General features: G+C 42.3%; 1 protein-coding gene across 1 annotated transcript in view; it reads left to right on the forward strand.

The window, feature by feature from the left end:
• LOC308662928 (contactin-3-like) overlaps positions 1–19,585 on the forward strand; it is a gene marked incomplete at both ends in the record, with an annotated part of 174,773 nt that overhangs the window by 83,839 nt on the left and 71,349 nt on the right. The window contains 3 exons of the mRNA XM_081319074.1: positions 2,487–2,690; positions 3,651–3,753; positions 8,023–8,207. Coding sequence (XP_081175200.1) covers positions 2,487–2,690; positions 3,651–3,753; positions 8,023–8,207 — 492 coding nt within the window. The remainder of the gene's footprint in view (positions 1–2,486; positions 2,691–3,650; positions 3,754–8,022; positions 8,208–19,585) is intronic.

Consider the following 19,585-nt stretch of genomic DNA (forward strand, 5'->3'; position numbering starts at 1 on the left):
CACCATCTCTCCTCTGCCGCTCGCTCTCGCCTCTCCAGCCCTGGCGAGCCAAAGAGACGAAAGGCCCCGAGCGATAGGAAGGGGATCTCTGCCCTAGAGCGGGAGGGGGGAGGGAAAGGTGGGGGAAGAAAGGCCCGATCGCTTTGTGTTGAGCTGGTTCAGCTCAGCCGGACTAGGCGGGGCTGCGGCTCCCAGCTGAGGCCGCTGCCGCCATCCAAGTCCGGCCGGCAAGAACTTTTTTTCTCCCCCCCCCGCAGCGACGAGTAAAGCGCGACTTACTTCCTCCTCCGTGCCCACGTCGCCTTCTCACCCAACAATCCCAAGTAAGGGGCGGCCTCGGAAAGGGGCTCTAACTTTCCCCTACCGCTCGAACTTATCTTGGAGAGGAAGGCAAAATCGGGAGAGGGAAGAAGAGCGAGGACTGGAGCAACGCTTGCCCGGCTTCTCTCCCCTGCAGGGAGCGGCGGGGTCGGTTCTGCCTCCGCCATGTTCTCTCTCGAGAGCCTTGTCCCACCCGCAAAGCGCCAGCGCCGCCGCCGCCGCCCCCTTCCTAGCCAGCCCTCAGCCGCTTCACAAGCACCCGTTGCCGGCCCAGTTCTATCAGACCCGCGCGTAGGCGCACGTACTCCGTTTACACGGCCCCCGTACTTCCCCCACACGTCCCTTCTCCCGCCTCCTTCCCATAACGGCCTCTACCTACCGGACGGCGCCTCAGCTCCCCACGTCCGCCGCCGCCCCCTTCCTAGCCAGCCCTCAGCCGCTTCACAAGCACCCGTTGCCGGCCCAGTTCTATCAGATCCGCGTGGCGCCGCATGTACTCCGTTTACACGGCCCCCGTACCTTCCCCACACGTCCCTTCTCCCGCCTCCTTCCCATAACGGCCTCTACCTACCGGACGGCGCCTCAGCTCCCCGCGTCCGCCGCCGCCGCCGCCCCCTTCCTAGCCAGCCCTCAGCCGCTTCACAAGCACCCGTTGCCGGCCCAGTTCTATCAGACCCGCGCGGCGCCGCACGTACTCCGTTTACACGGCCCCCGTACTTCCCCCACACGTCCATCATAGGGCAGCCAGGCAGCGGAAAGAAGCAGGCAGGCAGGGCGCGGAGGTCCGGAGACCTGCCGACGTTTGGGGAGGTTTGGGGAGGTGCGCGCGCACCTCCCCAAACCTCCCCAAACTTCGGCAGGTCTCCGGACGGCGGCGGCTTGGGAGAGGTGCACGCGATCCCGGAAGCACCGAAGCCTCGGCCGCGCGCAAGTCCTCGGTAAGTTCTTTTTTTGTTCACTGGAGTATAAGCCCAAGTGGATTTTTTCAGCCCAAAAAGTGGGCTGAAAAATTCGGCTTATACTCAAGTATATACGGTAAGTTTGAAATGCATATCAGTCTCCCTTTAATTCTTTGTTAGCAATCTAAAAAAAAATTACACACACACACACACACACACACACACACACATATATATATATATATATATATATATATATATTATAACTATGCAAGTGTTTTAGCTAATAAACATTTATTTTCAGTCTCACTGAGGCACAGAAAGGTTAGGATTTCATATCCCATATATTTCAACTCATGTAATAGTATTTAAAAATTATTCCCAAAATGAAACTTGGATTTCATTTCCTTCTCCCCTATGTTTCAATATGTGTTTTGTAGTAAATGGTTTAAATACATCTAAAAGCTACTAGATTATCTGCTAGATTATTATAATTTTGTACAAACATTTGAAGTGCTGTTTTTAAAGAGTCCACCTTTGTACAGATAGTCCTCGACTTACAACAGTTTATTTAGTGACCGTTCAAAGTTACAACATACTGAAAAAAGCGACTTATGACCATTTTTCACACTTACGACTGTTGCAGAATCTCCATGGTCACAAGATGAAAATTCACATGCTTGGGAACTGGTTCATATTTGTGATAGTTGCAGTGTCCTGGGGTCATGTGATCAGCTTTTGAAACCTTCTGACAAGCAAAGTCAGTGGGGAATCTGGATTCACTTAACAGCCATGCTACTAACTTAACAAATTCAATGATTCACTTAACAAATATGGCAAGAAAAGTTGTAAAACGGGGCAAACTCTCTTAACAAATGTTTCACTTAGCAACATAAATTTTTGGCTCAATTGTGGTCGTAACTGAAGGGCTACCTGTATTTATAGAAGTTAAATATTCAAAAATTGAGATTTCAGTTTGTGCAGCCAGTTGTCATTGTCTAGCAGCAAAGCCTTTTGTGAACTTCTTTGGCAATTGGTTGACTTGCTCTTTCTTCACAAAAAATGGATTAGCAAGGAAGAGGCTGAAAAGGACAGGTAGTTTGATTTCTCATGCATAGCAATAGCACTTATATACCGCTTCATAGTTCTCTACAGCCCTCTCTAAGCAGTATACAAAGTCAATATATTGCCCCCAATTATATGGGTCCTCATTTTATTGACTTTGGAAGGATATAATTATGCTTATATATTTTCACTTATTTCCAGAACTTTCCTATGCTTGGATCTTCAATGAATACCCAACATTTGTGCAAGAAGATAGTCGGAGATTTGTTTCTCAGGAAACTGGACATCTCTACATAGCTAAAGTAGAGCCATCTGATGTAGGAAATTATACCTGTGTCGTGACTAGTGCTGTAACTAACACCAACACCCTTGGATCACCAACACCTTTAGTGCTACGGACTGATGGTATGCATTTATACTAAAGTGGTGTAATCAACTGTATATGGTTTTACTGCCTACATAAATTTTTGGAAAGCACATTTGTGTGGAAATGTATAATTGTGAAACACACTTTGTTGTGTGTTTTTTAGCGATTGTTATTGTACCTCCTTTTCTTATTCCTATTTATAAATAACTTCAACTGTAGCATGTATAAATTAAGTGTAGAATTTTTCACTGTGCATAACAGTCACAGAAACTTTACTACAACTAATTAAGGTCAAGAAATGATTGAGTGCAGCAGATGAAATATCACCTGCGAATTTTACTACCATTGCAAAGATGTAGAGCAGGAATAGGATCATATGGAAGGAAAATAAGTATGCCAACTCCATGGTTGATTTTTACTTACTTTCTTGTTCATGGAAATGGAGGACCTCTCTTACTCTTCCTTCAATACATCTTTCTCCCTTCACCACAACCACAGTAACAACACAAATCCTTAATGAAGGGAATTCAGAGACACTCAGATGCACATTTCCATACACCAAAGGATTATATACTGATTATGGCTTGTCATTTATACTAGCTGTTATTTCTATGTGTATCATAAATTACTTTTTCCACTTACTCAAAATTGCAATCAAGATCTGTAACAGTTCATCAGAGTTCTGCTGCTATTTCATTTTTATAGGCAGATGTGTTTGTACATGCATGAAATATCAAGAAGCAGTTGTAATGCAACAGAGAACCTTCAAAGTTATCTAGCTAATTGTTACATTCTACTGCATTGTCTATTTTCTTATATTATACTACATTTTTAATGCTAATAGGTAAGTTGGCATGTTAAGTCATGTCAGCTGTCAATCAAGGGATAAAGCAATGACTATGGAAGTAGTAATCCATCTATACTTCAGTAGAACTCTTGTACAGTTGCTGATCAGCGTGTTCAGTTTCTATCTTTCTTTACCTTTTCTGGAATAACAGGTGTGATGGGGGAATATGAACCCAAAATAGAAGTTCAGTTTCCTGAAACAGTTCCTGCTGCTAAAGGATCAACTGTGAAACTAGAATGCTTTGCTCTTGGAAAGTAAGCATATCTATTTTATTTATGATATAAAGAGTTGGACATAGAACATGCTATTGCATATGTTGTACTTATGTGAACCAATTTTAAATGTAGTAATACTGGATTATAAACTGAAGAACTTTTTATGAAGGGACTATTTATTATATAATTATTCTAGATCATATAGTAAGAAATGAACATAGATTTCATACTATGCATTCAATATTGACTTTAAGAGAATCCTGAACCTGGTTTACATGGATTAGCTGAGATACCAAAAAGCTGCAATAATGCATAATATTAGCTAAATTTATGTTTGATCAATATAAATTCAGAGAAATTTGCTGACGGCAGTATCATTAGAATGAAACAGGGCATATTAGAAGATTTGACAAGTGAAAAATTGAAAAGTTCTCAGTTTATTATTAGCAAAGTTTATTCTTGGGGACTAGGTCAATAGACCCCTTCATGGATTACTGCCTTGTCGTGGCGAAGGGGCTTGCGTAATTCAATGAAGCTATGAGCTATGCCGTGCAGGGCCACCCAAGACGGACAGGTCATAGCCGAGAGTTCTGACAAAACGTGATCCACTGGAGAAGGAAATGGCAACCCACTCCAGTATCTTTGCCATGAAAACCCTATGGACAGTACCAAAAGGCAAAACGATATGATGCTGGAAGATGAGCCCCTCAGGTCGGAAGGCGTCCAATATGCTACTGGGGAAGAGCAGAGGGCTAGTACTAGTAGCGCCAGAAAGAATGAAGCGACTGGGCCAAAGCCGAAAGGACGCTCAGCTGTGGATATGTCTGGTGGTGAAAGGAAAGTCCGATGCTGTAAAGATTTTTTCTCCATAGGAACCTGGAATGTAAGATCCATGAATCAAGGAAAGCTGGACGTGGTCAAACAAGAGATGACAAGACTAAACATTGACATCTTAGGTATCAGCGAACTAAAATGGACAGGAATGGGTGAATTTAATTCAGATGACCATCAGGTATACTACTGCGGGCAAGAATCCCTCAGAAGAAATGGAGTAGCCTTCATAGTCAATAAAAAAATAGGAAAAGCAATACTGGGATACAATCCTCAAAATGACAGAATGATCTCAGTTCGAATCCAAGGCAAACCATTCAATATCACAGTAGTCCAAGTCTATGCCCCAACCACCGGTGCTGAAGAGGATGAAATTGACCGGTTCTACGAAGCCCTACAGCACCTTATAGAACTAACACCAAAAAATGATGTCCTTATCATCATGGGGGATTGGAATGCTAAAGTAGGAAGCCAAAAGATAACTGGAATAACAGGCAAGTTTGGCCTTGGAGTACAAAATGAAGCAGGGCACAGGCTGATAGAATTTTGTCAAGAGAATACGATGGTCATAGCAAACACTCTTTTCCAACAACCCAAGAGACGGCTCTACACATGGACATCACCAGACGGTCAACACAGAAATCAGATTGACTATATGCTCTGCAGCCAAAGATGGAGAAGCTCTATACAGTCAGTAAAAACAAGACCAGGAGCTGACTGTGGCTCAGACCATGAGCTTCTTGTTGCAAAGTTTAGGCTTAAATTAAAGAAAGTAGGGAAAAGCGCTAGGCCAGTCAGGTATGAATTAAATCATATCCCTGTTGAATATACAGTAGAGGTGACAAATAGATTTAAGGAATTAGATCTGATAGACAGAGTGCCTGAAGAACTATGGACAGAGGTTCGTGACATTGTACAACAGGTAGCAACCAAAACCATCCCAAAGAAAAAGAAATGCAAGAAAGCAAAATGGCTGTCTGAGGAAGCTTTGCAAATAGCTGAGGAAAGGAGGGAAGCGAAAGGCAAGGGAGAAAAACATAGATATGCCCAATTGAATGCAGAATTCCAGAGAATAGCTAGAAGAGATAAGAATGCCTTCTTAAATGAACAATGCAAAGAAATAGAAGAAAACAATAGAATAGGGAGGACCAGAGATCTTTTCAAGAAAATTGGAGAGATGAAGGGAACGTTTAATGCAAAAATGGGCATGATAAAGGACCAAAATGGCAGGGACCTAACAGAGGCAGAAGAGATTAAGAAGAGGTGGCAAAATTACACAGAAGAACTATACAAGAATGAGCTTAACGTCCCTGATAATCACAATGAGGTGGTCACTGACCTCGAGCCAGACATCCTAGAATGTGAAGTGAAGTGGGCCTTAGAAAAGCTGAGCAACAACAAAGCTAGTGGAGGTGACAGTATTCCAGCTGAGCTATTCAAAATCTTAAAAGACAGTGCAGTAAAAGTGCTACACTCAATTTGCCAGCAAATTTGGAAAACTCAACAGTGGCCACAGGATTGGAAAAGATCAGTTTACATTCCAATTCCAAAGAAAGGCAGTGCCAAAGAATGTTCAAACTATCGCACCATTGCACTCATTTCTCATGCTAGTAAAGTCATGCTTAAAATCCTACAAGCTAGACTTCAGCAGTATGTGGATCGAGAACTACCAGAAGTACAGGCAGGATTTCGAAGAGGCAGAGGAACTAGAGATCAAATTGCCAACATACGCTGGATCATGGAGAAAGCTAGGGAGTTCCAGAAAAACATCTACTTCTGCTTCATTGACTATGCTAAAGCCTTTGATTGTGTGGATCATAACAAACTGTGGCAAGTTCTTAAAGAGATGGGAGTACCAGACCATCTTATTTGTCTCTTGAGAAACCTATATGCGGGTCAAGAAGCAACAGTGAGAACTGGACACGGAACCACTGATTGGTTCAAAATTGGGAAAGGAGTCCGGCAAGGCTGTATACTGTCACCCTGCCTATTTAACTTATATGCAGAGCACATCATGAGAAAGGCAGGGCTAGATGAATCAAAAGTTGGAATTAAGATTGCCGGAAGAAATATCAACAACCTAAGATACGCAGATGATACCACTCTAATGGCAGAAAGTGAAGAAGAACTAAAGAGCCTCTTGTTGCAGGTGAAGAAGGAGAGTGCAAAACTTGGGTTGAAACTTAACATTAAGAAAACCAAGATCATGGCATCTGGCCCTCTCAATTCCTGGCAAATAGATGGGGAAGAAATGGAAGTAGTGACAGATTTTATTTTCCTGGGCTCCAAGATCACTGCAGATGGGGACTGTAGCCAAGAAATTAAAAGACGCTTGCTCCTTGGGAGGAAAGCCATGGCAAATCTAGACAGCACACTAAAAAGCAGAGACATCACCCTGTCAACAAAAGTGCATATAGTCAAGGCTATGGTCTTCCCAGTTGCAATGTATGGCAGTGAAAGTTGGACCATAAGAAAGGCTGAGCGCCAAAGAATTGAGGCCTTTGAACTATGGTGCTGGAGAAGACTCCTGCGAGTCCCTTGGACTGCAAGGCGATCAAACCGGTCAGTCCTAGAGGAGATCAATCCTGACTGCTCTTTAAAAGGCCAGATCCTGAAGCTAAAACTCAAATACTTTGGCCACCTAATGAGAAGGAAGGACTCACTGGAGAAGAGCCTAATGCTGGGAAAGATCGAGGGCAATAGAAGAAGGGGACGACAGAGAATGAGGTGGCTGGATGGAGTCACTGAAGCAGTAGGCGTGAGCTTAAATGGACTCCAGAAGATGGTAGAGGACAGGAAGGCCTGGAGGAATGTTGTCCATAGGGTCGCGATGGGTCGGACACGACTTCGCAGCTAACAACAACAACAAGGTCAATAGAAGGATGGGGAGGAGATCAATTATTCAATGACAGTTCTGTTTAAGCATAACATGGGTACTCAAAAAGCAACAGGTGATTCAGAAAATGGCCTACTGCTGAGGCCATATGGACTTTGTAGGGCTATTGATGCTGATAAAAACTTCTTGTAAATAGTCTTGTTTTTCCTTCCTTCCATCCATCCACAATGTAGTACAGTGGCTCCAACCTTTTTATATCCTGTAGCCCTAGAACGCTTCTGATACATTCTCACACCCCTTACAAAAGTTCAAAATAATGGCAACAAATTATGCATATATACTAGAATCCAAGTTTTTGCATCCCCTGGAACATCGTCTCGCACTCCCATGGGGTCTGAGCACCTCCGGTTGGAAACCCCTGATATAGTAGGTGGAAAGACTGATTTCAATTAAATTTTTATTCCATCTTTTTGAAGGCTTGAAGATTTAAACAATTAACTGATAACTGCCTTCCAAAAGCATACCAAGCACTGTAAATTCCTTCTAATATGTAAATTGTGATATTTTGCTTTTTTAAAAAAAATCAGATAATAATGTACAGCATAATCTTTAAAATATTCAATTTAATTTCATTGCTGTAGTCCAGTTCCTCGAATTCACTGGAGAAGAACTGATGGGACACCATTTCCAAGCAAAGTAATGTTGAGAAAATCCAACGGCATGATTGAAATTCCACATTTCCAACAAGAAGATGCTGGTCTCTATGAGTGTATCACTGAAAATACTAGAGGGAAGAACATTGCAAAGGGACGGCTCACATATTATGGTAAGCATTTTCTTTAAAAAAACAACAATATGGTTTAAGGAATATTCATTTGAGAGGTGCTACTACTAACTGTGGCAAGTTCTTAAAGAGATGGGTGCACCAGACCATCTTATTTGTCTCTTGAGAAACCTATATGCAGGCCAAGAAGCAACAGTGAGAACTGGACACAGAACCACTGATTGGTTCAAAATTGGGAAATAATTCTGGCAAGACTGTATACTGTTGCCATGCCTATTTAACTTATATACAGAGCACATCATGAGAAAGGCAGGGCTTGATGAATCAAAAGTTGGAATTAAGATTGCCGGAAGAAATATCAACAACCTAAGATATCTTGACCATAGGTTTAATATTTAAACAATAGTAGAAAGAAATATATATATTTATTTGGCAAGGTAAAAAAATTGGCATAAGGTCATTCATGACACTAAACAAAGAGGGAGGTCTAGCCTTACCAGATTTGAAAGTGTACTTTCAGCTTGTTGCTTAGTTTGGTTGAACGAACGGGTGATGCTGAAGGATAGAAGGTTCAGTGGGTTAGGACGCTGAGCTTGTTGATCTGAAGGTCGGCAGTTTGGCGGGTCAAATCCCGAGTGCCACGTAACAGAGTGAGCGCCTGTTACTCATCCCAGCTTCTGCCAACCTAGCAGTTCGAAAGCATGTAAAAATGCAAGTAGAAAAATAGGGACCACTATGGTGGGAAGGTAACAGCGCTCCGTGCGCCTTTGGCATCTAGTCATGCCGGCCACATGACCACGGAGATGTCCTCAGAGAAGTGCTGGCTCTTCGGCTTTCAAACAGAGATGAGCACCGGCCCCTAGAGTTGGAAACAACTAGCATGCATGTGTGGGGGAACCTTTACCTTTATATATGTTGAAAAACTTAATAAAGCTGTTTTAAAAACTGAATTTGCCTTAACTGGCTGGGGCAGAAGTTTTGATTGGCATGAAATTTCTAATATTTTTAGCTTGGCAGTTCTTTCCTTTTTCTTTTTTATTACTGAAAAATAACTTTCTAACTAAAGATTCTGGATCTAAGATCAGTATCAACCCATCTATGAATACGAAAAAACAAAAGAAAGAACAAATAAAAACATGTGTTACTTTAATTGTCTACATGTTCGGTGTATTGCTTGCTGTTGTTTCTCCCAGCAAGGACTTCATCCCCTATCTGTAGGTAGTTGTCAGCTTATGACCACAATTGAGTCCAGAGTTTCTGTTCCTAACCAAAACTGTTCTTAAGTGATGTTTGCCCTATTATATGACCTTTCTTGTCACAATTGTTCAGTGAGTCACTTTAGTTGTTAAAGTAGTAACATGGTTGTTAAGTGAATTGACTTTCCTTGTCAGAAGGTTGCAAAAGGGGATCACATGACCTTGGGACATTGTAACCGTCATAAACACATGTGATCACAGTGATGCTGCAACAGTTGTAAGTTTGAAAAATGGTCAGAAGTCCCTTTTTTCAGTTGTAACTTCAAATGATCACTAAATGAATAGTTGTAAGTAGAGGTTTACCTGTTCAGCATATTCAGGGTATTAAATTTTGTCTAGGGCTGGCAAAGCTCCTCCAGCCTTCTATATCTTAACTTCTTTTAATGGGCAGCTGTCAGGATATTACAGGATGCTGCTGTGTGTGTTAAACTTAATCTCTGTTGATAAAAAAAACAGAACCTAAAAGACCTATAAAGAAATATGACAAATTATAATTAGCTGCTGCAACAGAATAACTAATTATCTGAAACTTTAATTTTATTTGCTTATTTTAGTGCAAAAATCATACTTTCACAATACCTCTACAAGGCTACTGTACGTGATCTCCTTTTTCTAAAATATTTATTTGCAAATTATATGGGCATAGTGCCATTTTTCTTCCTATTTTCTTCCACTCATTTTTGCTTAATAAAATATGAAATAGGCACTCTATGAAAATCCTCTTGCACATTTTTTTTAAAAAATATGCACCCACTGAATGTCAACAAAGTATATTGTTATTTGTTGGGGAAAAAGCTGAAGTACTAGCTAAGTGTTAATTAGCAATTTTTATAAAACATTATTTCCCCAAAATGTAATTTTCCTTGTGAAAACTGCAAGTTAAGGAATGTTTTACTTCCAGTTGGAATGAAAATGCATAATACAAGGAAGACATATAGAAATATTTTAACAATATTTTTATTCCATCAGGCAGTATAGCAATGCAGCTTGCCTTGTATTCTATAAATTAAAAAAAATAATTAATATAAATAAATTTCTCATATGAAATAGAAAAAGCATTGGCAATCATAGCTGCCCTAAGTAAATAGCACAAGACTGTTCATCTGCTGCTTAAAATAATAATACACAATACAACAAAGATTAATTACCAGCAAATTTATCAACAATTCTAAAAATTAACTGGGGATTCACCTGCATCATTGTATGCCAGTCATATAGTACCTTCTAATTTCTTAAGTTGATTATTTGTTTTATAGCTGTTGTTCATGTCATAGGACCAATGTATTTCATTTTTTTTTCTTGTTTTGACTGCAAATATCAAATGTTGATGTTGCTTCTTTCCCCAACTTACTGCAAATATTTTCCTGGGAGTCAATCCACCTTAATGTAAACCAAATTGTAAAATCTAAACTTGAAAAACATTTAGGTTGGTTGGTTAGTTAGTTAGTTAGCCACCCATCTTACCACACGGTAGGGCAGCATTGATATGTATGATGTAATTCAGGGCTAAATATTTTATTATTCAAGATGTAGCAATTCAATTGACAATTCCAAAGATATAGGAATTAATTTAAGGACTGGTTCTACCCATGAGCTAGAGACTTGGCCAAAAATTGGTTTGAGTATTATGCGTGTTTGTTGAATATTGATCTATTCAACAAAACACAGAATAACAATACAGATCCTTTTTATTAAAACCATACGGATTCATAATAAAACCTATGTTTTGTGTAGACCCTGGGGATTTGATAGAAAACTGCCACTTTAGATGATGTTTTCTTTATTAAATGAACAAGCAGCATCTTATTTGGATATGGATTTCCCAACTAAACTTTGCAAGCACAAGTTGCAATTTAATTTAAATGTCTGTGTTCCATTGTTTCTCAACTTACATTTTAGGAAAAAAAATAAGTGTACTACTTCCCTTTGTTATGGAAGCCTTACAAACTATATATTTATTTCTATATTTTAACAGCCTATATCCATGTTTCTAAATAGTCTTAACCACAGGAATCACAGGAAGGCTTGGAGATATTGGCCCAGCAATTCTCTCTGTCACTAAGTCTGCCACATGGCTTTTCTCTGCTTGGTAAAACTTTTGATCTCGTGTCAACTTCAAAATCCCTAAGGAATCAAAATTTCTCAGTGTATCTCACGATCACCAGGCAACACTTTTTCTTTCTTTCTTAATTCATAAATCTTCAGTAGTCTTCATGTCTAGAATTTATTTGAGGCTGTGCAAGCCAATATGCCTCCCAATTCTTCTTCCCAGAGTTTGTCTCTTAGGACAGTACAATAGCCTTTTTTTCCTCCATTGCATACATTTTCCAGTGAGAAAGTAGACTAAGCTAATCTCAGCTTTTGCTCTCACTTAGCTAGCACAAAGCTTTGGGGTATTTTTGTGGATGTCTAACAGCCAGAAACAATCCAGAGTGAAAAGCTTACCACATCCTACCTATTTTAAAAAAGAAAAAGCTGGGGAAGAGTCTTTTCCTGGTGTTATAGTTACCTGTGTTACAGGCCTGGAGACTAAAACAAATGAAGAACAGTTGCAGGAATTGGGTATGGCTTGTCTAGAGAAAAGAAGGACTAGGGATGACATGATAGCAGTGTTCCAGTATTTGTGGAGCTACCACAAAGAAGAGCTACCACCTATTTTCCAAAGTACCAGAAGGCAAGACAAGAAACAATGGATGGAAACTAATCAAGGAGAGAAGCAATCTAGAACAAAGGAGGAATTTCCTAACAGTGAGAACAATTAACCAGTAGAACAGCTTGTCTTCAGAAGTTGTGGATGCTCCATCACTGGAGGCTTTTAAGAAGAGACTGGACAGCTACTTTGTCTGGATGGTATAGGGTCTTCTGTTTGAGCAAGGGGTTGGAGTAGAAGACCTCAAACATCCCTTCTAACTCTATTCTGTATTCTGTAATTTCTGGGTCACTTCCATATCTATACAGAAAATCAGCAGCTCAGTGCTGTTTGCCTATCTGATGTTGTACCACAATTTTGTGAGGTTGCAAGGTAATATACCAGTATGTACTCTTCTGTTGATATCCTTCATTTTTTTCTGAAGGTCTGTGATAAATGAGAATCCACAACCCCATAAGACTTAATTCAGATCATAACTCTCTTCTCTGTAGTGCTATACTTTACCCTTGGAAATATTATTTTTTTCCTGAAAGTTAAAGGATTAGTACTAATCCATCTTCTAGACCCATATCAGAAGCAGCAATGTAAAAAACAAATGGAAAATTAAAACATGGTCCTCTTAACTCATGGTGACAATACAAAGCAGTATTTAATTCTTTCACACTCTGGAGTTCAGTGAACTTTATTTAGTTTTCTCTTCTTCATTACAATGATGAGGAATTTTGCTTTGGTGAAAAAAATGAAGTTTAAATCATCCCTAGTATCCCACAATTCATAAGAGAGATGCTGCATCTATTGAAGAGCTTACATTTCTTCTTAGGAAATAAGAACTCTTGGATGCAAATTTAGTCCAAAAGGAAAATGTTTACTAGGATGGAATCGATTGTGGCAATACAAGACGGAATCTAACAAAGTTACATTTCAATCCTATATAAAGCATTCCCATTTCAGCCCCTCCCCTCATCCATTTGGTCAGGCTCTCATCATTTACTTAGGTGTCAGGCCCTTTCCTGGGAAAGAGAACTCTCCTAGGTTTTATTGTTATTGCTCTTCCTTTTTCAGTTGTAAATGAAGATGTGATCCAGACCTGTTTCTCCCCCTCCTTCCCCCCAGAACAAACATTTCCCTGTTGTTTGAAGATCGCCTGTTTCAGTCTAAGTAACCATCCTCTCCCCCCCCTCGGAGAGATGGCAGAATCCCCAGAATAGGCCCAATGTTCTACCTATACATTTATGAAATGTGATATAAATGGATTCTGACATTCGGCTCTCCTTTCAGAAAAAAGATGAGTCCATCTGTGGGGGAAAGAAAACATATAAATGTTAGCCTGGTTTGTTCGGATATTCTGTATGAAACCTCTTAAGCAACTTAGGTGCTTTAACATGGAGTTTGTTAACCCACTCATTTACTGAGGAGGGGAGGTGTTTCCATGCCACTAAATATTTTATCGTTCCATGGTGTTTTCTGGAATCTAAGATTTCTTTCACTTCAAAATGTTGTTCTCCTTCCACCATGATGGGGGGCGGTGGTGGTGGGATTTTTGCTCGTAGTGGTGATTGTTGTTCTCTCTAATAGACTGCAGTGAAAGGTTGGGTGTATTCGTCTAAGATTTTTGGGTAGTTCTAATTCAACTGTTACTGGGTTTATGATTCTTTTAATTGGAAAGGGTCCAATATATTTTGGTCCTAGTTTTTTACAGGGTTGGAGTGATTTCAGGTATTTTGTGGATAAATATACCATCTCTCCTACCCTAAATGGTGTGGGATCGGTTCTTTTTTTGTCTGCCTGTGTCTTGTATGCTTTTCTGGCATCTTCCAACGCTTTCCTAACGATTGGCCATGTATTTTGTAATTGAGCAATCCATTCCTTCAGATCAGGGATGACCGGTTCTTTTGGGGTTAGTTCTGGTATTGGGTTGAAACTCTGGCCTGTACCTACTTGAAAAGGGGTGTAACCTGTGCTTGAGTGGACTGCATTATTATATGCTACTTCTGCGAAAGGCAGTAGGTCCGTCCAGTCGGACTGCTGAAAATTAATATAGCATCTCAGATATTGTTCAAGTATATTATTAAGTCTTTCAGAAGCTCCATCTGTCTGAGGATGGTGACTAGATGACAGTCCTTGGGTGGTTCCTAAGAGGGATAAAAATTCTTTCCAAAATGCCGACATAAATTGCACCCCTCTGTCAGATATGATGCGTTACCCCGTGCAATCTGTAAATATGCTGTACAAAAAGTTTTGCTAATGCTTTTGCAGTTGGGATTTTTTGGCAAGGTATGAAATGTACTTGCTTAGAGAACAGATCTGTGACAGTCCAGACTACGGTGTTTCCATTACTTTCTGGCAGTTCTACGATAAAATCCATGGCTATTTCTTTCCATGGAGCTGAGGGGTTTACCACCGGTTGTAACAGACCTGGTGGTTTCCCTTGCAGTCTTTTGGCCATCGCGCAAATTTGACAGCTACCCACATAGCTTTCTATGTCCTTTTTCATAGATGGCCACCAAAATTGCCTTTTAGTTAGGTGTAAGGTTTTTACAAAACCAAAGTGTCCTGCTGATTTTGTATCATGGCACAGTTGCATGAAATTGATTCTCTGTGTGGCAGGTATATATAGCTTCTCCCCCACCCATGGCAGTCCATCTTTAATTGTGCACACATGTTTATTTTTCTGGAACCATTCATCACTTTCCAAAGACTTCCTGAATTCTATTCCAGTTTGGCTATCTACCTTCGGCTTCATTTTTTCTTGTGCCCTGGTGGTGACTGGTGCTGCCAGTTGTTGTTCCGGTACAAGTGGTTTAAAGTCAGTAACTCTTGTGCTGTTATATTGGGGCATGCAGGATAATGCCTCTGCCAGGAAGTTCTTTCCCCCCAGTAAGTGTTTGAGAGTGAAATTGAATCGGTGAAAATGTTGGGACCAGCGGGCTTGCTTAGGAGTGAGCTTCCTGGGTGTTTTTAGTGCTTCCAAATTCTTGTGGTCTGTCCAGACCTGGAAAGGTATTTTATTTCCTTCTAAAAATTGGTGCCATGTTAGTAATGCCCACCTCAACGAGAAAGCCTCTTTTTCCCGTATTGGCCAACGTTGTTCTGTTTCTGTGAGTTTTCTGGATGTGTATGCACATGGTTGCAATGTCCCCCCATCGTTTTCTTGTAATAGTACGGCTCCTACTGCTACATCACTCGCATCTGCCTGTATTACAAAAGGTTTGTCGGGATCTGGGTGTTTTAGGACAGGCTCAGCAGAAAAAAGTCTCTTTAGCCTCTCAAATGCTGCTTGACACTCCATTGTCCACTTTACAGGCTGGCTGGATTTCACGGGGGACCCCCCCTTTCGTTTTCAACAAGTTTGTCAGGGGCATGGCTATTTGGCCAAATGCAGGGATGAATTGGCGGTAGAAATTTGCAAACCCCAGGAAACTTTGCAATTGCTTCCGTGTGCGGGGGGGTGCCCACTCTAATACTGCCCTAACTTTCTCAGGGTCCATTTCAATGCCCTCTGGGGATATACGATATCCCAGGTAGTCATTTTTTTTCCTGGTGGAATTCGCACTTTGATAGTTTAGAATATAGGTGGGCAGCTTGCAACTTTTTCAGGACTGCTCTGACTAGTTTGATATATTCCTCTTTGGTCTCAGTGAAGATAAGGATGTCGTCCAGGTAAACCAGGACCCCCTTATAAAGGTGCTCCCTTAGCACGTCATTAATTAATTGCATGAATACTGCGGGAGCCCCTTGCAGTCCAAATGGCAGTACTTTGAACTGGTAGCAACCCAATGGGCAGTTGAATGCAGTCTTCCATTCATCTCCTTCCTTAATCCTAATGCGATAGTATGCTTCCCTCAGGTCTAGTTTAGTGAAAATCCTTCCTTTCAATAGGTGGGATAGCATATCCTTCATCAGGGGTAAGGGGGTACAGATTGCATCCACTAATTGTATTCAAATTCCTACAATCTATACAACAGCGGTAAGACCTATCCTTCTTTTCCCTGAGCAGAACTGGGGCAGCCACTTTGGGTCTGGCAGGCTCAATGAAGCCCCTTTCTAAGTTTTTCTTTATGAATCTTTCCATTTCTGCCATTTCCCTTGGGCTCATGGCATACATCCTGGGTTTTGGGAGTTTTGCCCCAGGTTTGAATTCTATAGCACAGTCAATGCGGCGGTGGGGGGAAGCTCATCTGCCCGTTCCTCACTGAAAACCTCAGCAAGGTCCCTGTATTCCTCCGGTATCTCTGGTAACTTCTTATCTTCCCCCACTGCTGCTGCCTCCTCCCTCCGGGTTGGGGGGGTGCTTTTGGAGTCTAGGTTCTTCTGCCCCCCCTTTGGGAAATTGAGTTCTGCTGTCCTCCAGTTTATCCCGGGGTTCCATTTCTTCAGCCATTCCAGTCCTAGAATCATTGGGCATTCCATGCCTGGGGCCACTATAAACGTTATGTCCTCCTCATGGGGCCCCAGGGATAAGTGGATTGGTAAAGTGGCTAGGGTGGCTGGTCCCCCCCCTGCTATTGTCCCATCTAATTGACTAAAAGAGATTGGTTGTTTTAGTCTCCTCACTGGGATGCTCAATCTCTCCACCAGCGTTGGGCTGATAAGGCAGCGGATGCACCCAGAGTCTATCAGAGCTTTTATTTTGGCTGCTTCAGGCATAGAGGAAGCTAATATAGTCACTGTCTTAAGTATGGGTGGAAGGGGTCCACTTACCAATGGTTCTCCCTCTGAGCTGTCTTCCGAGTTGTCCACCGTCCCTGCTGTGCAGGCCGGAGTCCAATCCCAGTTCCTGGCAGGAATTGTGGACTCTACAGCCTCTGTCCCCTTCATGGAAGATTCTTTTGTGTTGCCTTGGGACTTCCCCGGCTTCTTGGAGGATGATGCCTCTGGTTTTCGTGGGGGAGCTTTTGAACGACATTCTGCAGCACAGTGGCCCTCTCTCCCGCAGTTGAAACAACCCGTTGATTTTTTGGCTGTGGCTGGTGGTTTTTCCCCCTCGCGTGTTTGCTCGGGTGGCAGGCGGCCCCATGGTTTTCCTATGCGGTGTCTCTTCAGTAGATCTATTTCCACTTCCTCTGCCAGGATGTACCAGTCGTCGAGATGGGGTGGGTCTCCTCGAGGCAGGCAAGCGTCATACAGGTCGTAGTTTAGACCATCCTTGAAGTGGCTAAGGAGTATGTCTTCTGGCCAGTTCAGCTTGCTGGCAATGGCTCGGAATTCTTGGGTATAATCAGCCACTGCTCGCCTGCCCTGCCTCACCGTTTTGATCCTCTCCCGGGCCTTACGGTCAGCCAAAGGATCCTCGAACCGCCGCCTCAAAGATGACATGAATCGGTTGAAGTCGTCGAGTTCTGGGGCGTTGGAGTCATGCAAGTTCACCACCCAGTCTGCAGCCAATCCATCCAGGGCGGATTGCACAATTCGGATGCGTTTTTTGTCACTAGGGATGTCCCGTCCGTACTCTTCCATGTAGCTGAGGACTTGGGTTAGGAAGAATCCCAGTCGTGATGGCTCCCCCTTGAATTTGACTTCCAGGGGCGGGAGTCTTTGGCTGGAGCGTTGTCTGCGCCGTGGCCGGTATCGCTCCTCATTCTGGCCCCCGTGTGTGGTTCTGGGGGGGCTACTGCTGATGCAGCAATTCCTGTTCCATTGGGCGGCCCCGGGGTTTCAGGTGCTGGATCCCCTCCGTTACCTTTCCAGTTGCGTCCCCAGGTGCTGCCTTGGTTGCGATTTTCAGCTCTCTCCTCCCTTAGTGAGCTCAGGGTTGCTTTCATCAGATCAATGGCCTTTTCCAGGATCCTCTCCTCCTCACTGGCGTGCAGGGAACTCTCCATCTCTTGCCTCCATTCCGGTTGGTGGTTACTCCGCCTCAGGGTCGCTTCTCCCGAAGCCTTTTCCCACTCACTTTTCCTTCCAACGCCCATCGACCACTGGGGTTTTCGGTCGTACTGCTCCACCGCTTCTTCCCTAGGGGAATATGCCGCTTCAGCTTCCCATCGTCTCTGGGATTCCATTTGGGGGGAAGACTCCCCCTCCATGGGGCTTCCCTCCTCTCTTGCTTCGTCGCCAGACATTGTATTTGTTGCAAACTCTCCCGGTAAGGTTTTCCCTTCCAGGTTGACTCTTATAGCAGATTCCGTCTAATGTCAGGACCCACCTCAATCCACATCTTAGGAAATAAGAACTCTTGGATGCAAGTTTAGTCCAAAAGGAAAATGTTTACTAGGATGGAATCGATTGTGGCAATACAAGACGGAATCTAACAAAGTTACATTTCAATCCTATATAAAGCATTCCCATTTCAGCCCCTCCCCTCATCCATTTGGTCAGGCTCTCATCATTTACTTAGGTGTCAGGCCCTTTCCTGGGAAAGAGAACTCTCCTAGGTTTTATTGTTATTGCTCTTCCTTTTTCAGTTGTAAATGAAGATGTGATCCAGACCTGTTTCTCCCCCTCCTTCTCCCCAGAACAAACATTTCCCTGTTGTTTGAAGATTGCCTGTTTCAGTCTAAGTAACCATCCTCTCCCCCCCCCTCGGAGAGATGGCAGAATCCACAGAATAGGCCCAATGTTCTACCTATACATTTATGAAATGTGATATAAATGGATTCTGACAGTCTGAGTTTTTGCTGACCTGTAATGTGTACCTAAATTTACACAATTCAGAAAACCCCAGGGGACATTTGGCTGGGATAATATTAAACTTGTATCTTGAAGATTAGAAATAATTTCTTTTAGCTAATGCAAGTTATTCTTCCCAGGTAATATTATAAATATGAATACTATCCAAATAGCTTTCACAACTCTTTCCTTTACCTTCTTTCATTTGCATCTGGTCCATGAATGGCTTTAGTAACTTTAGAAAGGATCCAGCTATATCCACTGCAGTTTTGGAAAATGGAACAAGGATCAATGCGATTATTTTCATGGAACTTTGTCCTATTTCCCTTAAGGTTTAATATATTTGGCTTTCTGGACAGGATGATCATGAATGTTCCTGGCCAAACGAATCTACATCTTATTAGAGTTTTTCATGCCCCATATAATAGGAAAAGTGAATCAGGTTGTTCTAGTGGTTAAGCCCCCAGGCTGGAAACCTGGAGAGCATGACTTTTTATCCTGCCTTAGGCACAAAGCACGCTGGGGGACTGTGAAGAAGTGAAGCTGGGATTGTTGTCTGCACTTGGGGAAAGCAGTGGCAGCCAGGCAGAAATTATTCCCTTTTCCTCAAGGCTCAGGGTTGCTAATGCTTCCCCCCCCCAAAGTTTAGAGCCCAAGAAATTTGAGGGGAGGTGGCCTCATTCATTTATTAATTTTACCCACTTGCAGTTTACTCACTAGCATCCTTGTTGGCATCAAGTTGCCTGGCTAATTAAGCCACACCCTGACATTTTTAAGGAAGCGCTCATGTCCAGAGGAAGCCTTACTTTCCCCAGGCTTACAGAAGTGAATACTACGATAAGAGTGGGGAAAAGAGGGAATTGTAGAAGAAGCGGAGATAGGAAAACAGCAAGCAGTTGAGGAAG

The sequence above is a fragment of the Vipera berus genome, assembly GCF_964194415.1.
Source record: "Vipera berus genome assembly, chromosome: 2".
Classification (NCBI taxonomy): domain Eukaryota; kingdom Metazoa; phylum Chordata; class Lepidosauria; order Squamata; family Viperidae; genus Vipera; species Vipera berus.